Here is a 6,284-nt window from a genome sequence, read left to right on the forward strand (position 1 = left end):
CATTTGTAGAATCTTGTTATGTTCATACAAATATTTACGCATGTTAAGTTTGCTGAAAATAAACGCAGTTGACAGTGAGAGGACGTTTCTTTTTTTGCTGAGTTTAGCTCTGCCATGTGTTTATGGGCATTTTGCCCTGTGTTTGAGGTCATTTTGCTATTGGCCAAGAAAGGTGATTGTTTTTTATATACTGGATCCAGTCTTCTTCATCATCTGCACGGTAAAATATATATATATTTTTGCACCTGACTGAATCTGAACCTCTGACTGAGTCTGAACTGTTGCTGCCTCACATCAACAAAAAAATCTTAGAAAAAAAATTGTTACCTAAATTAATAATTTAGCTTTACATTTCCTTAAAAAGTAGCTTAAACTTAGACTATAATTTTTTTTCATGTTTGTTCTTTATCGCTGCCATTTCAATTTATCCCTCTACATTCACTGAGCAATGATGAACACATCGCTCGGGTTATGCTCTTTCTCCTTCACTTCCTCTTTCACATCACCTCCCTTCAAAACACTCAACAGTCAGCCATATGAAAACGGCTACCCACACTGCTCCCCAAACTACCCCATCAATAGGATCATCGTGGTTCAAATCTACACCATCACTCAGGCCCAATCTACAGTAGGAATACCCTTGCTGAAATCAATAACATCGCCAGGGGACTTAGCCCTAGTCAATCCCTGTGTGGAGCTGGAGGAGCCGGGTCTGCAGGGCAGGGCTGTACAGTACCCTATGGGCCCCCTATGTAAGCAGGCCCCAGGCAAAGGCAGGCTGAACAAGGGGCCAGATGGGTCGTGGAGCGAATGGCGTAACGGCAGCAGCAAACTGAATGCAGAGGCGGCCTGGGGGCCTACCGTGACGCTGATAAAGCACCTGTACATTTTTATAGACAAACTACTTATTTCCGTCTTGCATATCAGCTTGGAAAGACTGATAACTTTCTATTCCTCCCATGCGGAAGGATGAAAGGACCAGGGGAGAGGCCTTTCAGGAGTTTAATTGATCAAGCAGAGGCCACAGGGCTATACCGGAGATAAAAGTGACTACCACTATGCTCAGCACAATGAGGAGATCTATTTTGGAGGAGACCCAATGAAGAAGGAGAATGTAGCTCATTATGCAAAGTCATTATGAGGCACTAACTATATGGGACTCATTTTTTTAAAGAGTTTTTAAAGAGAGTTTGTGGTAGAATTGAACACGAGTTCCAGAGGTCAGGCTATAGGTCACGCAACACTGCCAGGGTGTTAACTTGTAGACCAGACTTGTTACTGTACTCAGTACAATTAAAATACTTTTTTTTTTAAATGCTGCTCATTCATTTAAAAAAAAACTGACATATATGTAGATCCCCTGTTTAGCATGTTTACAATTTATTTCCTAAATGATCTCTTAAATGGATTGTGTTGCTCAACGACTTAGTATACAATTATTTTGAGATGATGGGGCATGACGTTTAAAACATGGCAAACGGGGGAGAATTCTTACATTGTTTATTGCTCTGAAAATACTAGCATGGAGCCTATGCATTAACAAAACATTTGCATTTTTTGTACCGTTTCAGAACCAGTGGGTATGTTTAAAAACACTGAATCCTACATACTTAATGGTAAATAGGGTTGGAGAACCTTAACCCATGGAACTGTGGTTTGATTAATACCGAAAGTGTCACATTCAGTTCTTCAATCCATGGAAGGGTTGCCCACATATTCCTTAAAATAATGATGTATTTCATAGTAAAATGTTGAGTTCCGTAAACCTCGAAGGAGTGCCATTTGTTCCTTATTTTCCTTGTAACATGATCAGCAAGCTTCTGCAATTACGAATAGCGAACGTTCAGAAATATTACTAGGTTGTTACCCTACATGACATATCTGGGTTTCACTTTGCTGAGAGCCAGTCGACCGGTCAGCTTGCCTTACTGCAAGAAATGGAACAACTTATTCCTTCCACCTCTAATGCCTCCTTCTGGGGTCTGGCTCCTGGCATGGCCTTGTCTCTGTACTGCCTGCTCGGTATCCCTGGTAACATTGCAGTTATAGTCGTCCTCCGTCAGAACCAAGATCTATCCAGTTTGAGCAGGAGACTGATGTTGAACTTGGCTGCCTCGGACCTACTCTGCATCCTTACCCTACCTTTGCGTATCTACAACCTAGTCTTCACCTGGAGCTTGGGTCTAGTGCTCTGTCAGCTCAACATGTACTTCTTCTACTGCAGTATCTGTACCGGTCTGCTGACTGTCACACTTCTGAGCATCCAGCGCTACCTCCAGGTGGTGCATTCTCACAGCTGGGCCAGACCGGGAGTGGCAAAGGAGAGGGTGCTACTGGTTGTCCTGTGGGGGGTAGCTGGGGTTCTGTCCATTCCTTATGGGGTGACGGTGCGGGATGTGAAGGATAATAATGGATGGGTCCGGTGCCAGTATGATTTTGCATCAGATGCTGAGCTGGTGGCTGTGTTGCTCCTGCAGACTCTCCTGTCGTTTGTAGTTCCTTTCTTCATCATGGCCACAGCCTATATGCGCCTCCAGCGAAGGGTGAACCAAACAGCTTTCTTCAGGAGCCACAGGACGACCAGATTAGTGAGCCTTATCGTTGGGACCTTCATCGTTCTATGGACTCCTCACCATGTCATGAATTTGCTGGGAGTGACGGCCATCTTGGCAAAGAATAAGGCTCTGAGAGTGTTCTGGGAGGATAATTGGAGGATTGCGGGATCTCTGGTCTTCATCAACAGCAGCTTGGATCCATTCCTCTATGCCTTTGCCTCCAGAAACAACCAGAGAGCACAGAGCAGCGACGGTCAGGTAGTGACCACCAGTAGTCACAATCTGTAAGATTTCAAGTCACTCATTGGTAATTTCAACTATTGAAATATTCCCCTTGATACAGGCAAACACGACATACAAATACCGTATTGAGATTAGCACACCTGTCCTAACTTATAATAACCACCCGAAAAACAAAGGACCTGTATGCATTGTTTATGTTTATTGTAAACCTTTAAATTATGTTTAAATAAAGTAATATTGCTTTCATGACCAAAAATATTTTTGAGAGGATTTGGGCATGATATTTCCATTGCAAACACTTCCTTCTCCAATAAAAGTAGAAGGGAGTGTATTTGGCAGGGTGTTGTGTTGTTTGACATAACCGTTTGGTAAGATGAGGAGTAAAGCCAATATTAGGGTGGGTGGGTTTTCTCTTTTATGCTTATCACATAAATGACTGCGGATATTGGGATTCACATTCACACCCACACAGTTCTAGCTATAGCATGAGGTTATTTTGGTAGCCTGTGTAACGTGTGTCACCCAGACAAACAGGGTTAAATTAGGACGTACTCATCAGTTGCTCCAACTCATTTCTCCATCAACATGCATTTTCGTCCACGTCTCCCATGCTGATTACAGAAGGACATCTTTTCATTAACAAGTGAAAACGTACTTTATTTCCAAGAAACGGTTACTGTTTCCCTTAAACATGATACATTTCCAGGTTAATTGATTAAGCAGAGTCCGCAGCACCTTACCAGAGATAAAAGTGACTACCACTATGCTCAGCACAATGAGGAGATATTCTTATGGAGGCCCAATGAAAGAGAATGTAGCTCATTATGCTAAATCAATATGAGGTACTAACTATATGGCTCTTTTTTTGTAAAGAACGTTAAAAAAAATAAGAGAGTTCGTGGTAGAATTGGACATGATTTCCAGAGGTCAGGCTATAGGTTGCACAGCACTGCCAGGGTGTTAACTTGTAGACCAGACTTGTTACTGTAGACATCAGACTTGTTACTGTAAAAAACAATGGCGCTCATTGAGCATGACAAACAGTATCTGTAGATCCCTCGAGCCCAGTATGGGGCAGTCGGACAACGGCGGTTGCTATGCTTTTAGCAGCCCGCTGAACCCCGTTACGGTGGCCCGGATCGACAGTTGGCCTCAGCTCAACGGTCGGGGTTTATCGCTGTCTAGCGAGTTTAGAAGGGGTGAGTGTAACAGAGTTAAGAACGTACCGTGAAGCTCTCTCCACAGCTATCTTGAAATGTCGCCGATGGAGCCATGCAAGGGGTCCCTTTTGTATGTCTCAATCGGTTAGCACAGTGTCAAGGAGGGCGGTCACGTGTGTTGTGAAACAGGATAATTGGTTTGAGCCCAGCATAGGGCAGTCGGACAGTGGAGCAGCATGCTGAGCCCTGTTAAAGCGCTGTAACGGGAGACAGCGTGCTGCTAACAGCTTAGCTTCCTCCACTCGGGACACACTCTTATCAGTTGCCCCAACTAATTTCCCCTTCAACATGCATTTTCGAGAGTTTGGGACTAGTGTATAAGGTTCCATCTGCATTTTTGTCAAAATGTTGTTATTGTTCAATGTTCTCTACCTATATAGTACCTCAAAGTACCCCAATTCATGTTGTTAAGTTCAAAAGAATACTTGATAAAAAAGAATTGCTGACACCATTCAAACCAATGAGGGTTCGGTAAAGCCAATTATTTCAGAATGATCTTTTTTTGCAGATAAAACCTTATAGTCCCGGCATGTCCGACATGCTGATTACACATGCTGATTATATTCACAAGTAAAAACTAATACTGAAACAGTTGATGTTTCAATGCAACATACATTACACAACTCTGGGTTACACCAATGGGGAAAAACTTTAGCCCAATATAATAAATTGCACTAAATGATGCAATACTAATAAATAATAATAATAATAAAATATGTGCCGTTTCCAGGCCAATATTATGGTGGGTTAATAAGAGGCAGCTAGGGAGAAGTTATGTCAGTCACTGTCGCTCAATTAGTACATGTCAGCTAACATTTGATCGATTGCTAGGTAAGTTAGTCTAGCCAGCTATCTAAACTTTGTAGTAATCATGACAGAATTACTGGCTGGGCACGCATGTGCCCAGGAGCCCTGACCTCGAGGAGGTTGTGTTAGTTACTCTCACTCAGATATCATATGAACATGGCATAAGTCATGGCAAAATATGTCAAAACTGCAGGAAATTAGCTTTAAAACGGCAACATCTTTTCTCCATCCCATGGCAAAATGCGTAGAACTGCAAGAAATTGGCTTAAAAACCGAAATAAATTATCTCAACCCCATGGAACAATGTGTAGAATTGCAGGAAATTAGTTTTAAAACTGCAACATTTTCTCTCTGTCCCATGTCAAAAAAGAGGTCGAATTGCATATATTTACTTTAAAACTGTAAAATGTTCCTTATGCTGCCAAATGTTTTTCTGGGAAAAGTCTCGCTTTTAGGTACCCCAAAAAGCTAGAAACGTCCCCGAATAAAACGACAGAATTGATCTCACAATTGAGCATCTCACAGCACAATGGACCATTTGGAAAGACTTAAGTTACACAATCGCTTGTAGGAAGGAGATGTATTAATAGACACAGGTTGAAATTGCCCTCCCCTCTCTCCAAAGAAAGGTTAGCAGAAATGATGGAACCTACCATTTTACATCCAAGACGACTCTGTGTGCTTGCTTTGGGTCTGGATCTCTTGATGTTATGAAAAACATATACGTTGCCTCACAAAACAAACGAATCCAATTCAATGTCTCTCGGTCCTCTTTATTGTCTCTATCTGTGGTGTGTAGGGGGATATTCATAAAAATTTGCCCAGTGGTATAAACACGCGGTTGTAGGTGGACTTATCTAGCCTATATATTCCCTAGTTCTTGAGCATGTATGCAAAGGAAAGGAAATTAAATCCCATCATAAACTACTCCAGCAAACAACAACATTCGGATGCTGTCGAAAATGATTTAGGAAAATATGTGAATATGCATTTGAATGCAAGCATGGTGAGATGGCGAGATACTGTTTTGCAGAGACAGATCTGCATATGGAAATTAGGGTTAGCCTGTGTCCAATTTTACTTGACTGTTGTACTGTTTTTAATGAGACGAGAACACCAATGAGACGAGAACACCAATGTGACGAGAACACCAATGTGACGAGAACACCAATAAGACGAGAACACCAATGAGACGAGAACACCAATGAGACGAGAACACCAATGTGACGAGAACACCAATGTGACGAGAACACCAATATGACGAGAACACCAATGAGACGAGAACACCAATGAGACGAGAACACCAATGAGACGAGAACACCAATGTGACGAGAACACCAATGTGATGAGAACACCAATGAGACGAGAACACCAATGAGACGAGAACACCAATGAGACGAGAACACCAATGAGACGAGAACACCAATGTGACGAGAACACCAATGTGACGAGAACACCA

General features: G+C 42.3%; 1 protein-coding gene across 1 annotated transcript; it reads left to right on the forward strand.

Annotated features, from left to right (window-relative positions):
• The first annotated feature begins 1,817 nt into the window (after positions 1-1,817).
• Positions 1,818-3,044, forward strand: LOC115142101 (leukotriene B4 receptor 1-like). The gene has a single exon (XM_029681571.2). The coding sequence runs from the start codon at positions 1,938-1,940 to the stop codon at positions 2,841-2,843; it is 906 nt and encodes a 301-aa protein (XP_029537431.1). The 5' UTR covers positions 1,818-1,937; the 3' UTR covers positions 2,844-3,044.
• Positions 3,045-6,284: the final 3,240 nt, after the last annotated feature.

Source organism: Oncorhynchus nerka, linkage group LG14 (genome assembly GCF_034236695.1).
Source record: "Oncorhynchus nerka isolate Pitt River linkage group LG14, Oner_Uvic_2.0, whole genome shotgun sequence".
NCBI classification, from domain to species: Eukaryota; Metazoa; Chordata; class Actinopteri; order Salmoniformes; family Salmonidae; genus Oncorhynchus; species Oncorhynchus nerka.

Bases quoted from the DNA above. Each gene is read 5' to 3' on its own strand.
- LOC115142101 (XM_029681571.2), top strand. From the start codon at position 1,938: ATGGAACAACTTATTCCTTCCACCTCTAATGCCTCCTTCTGGGGTCTG.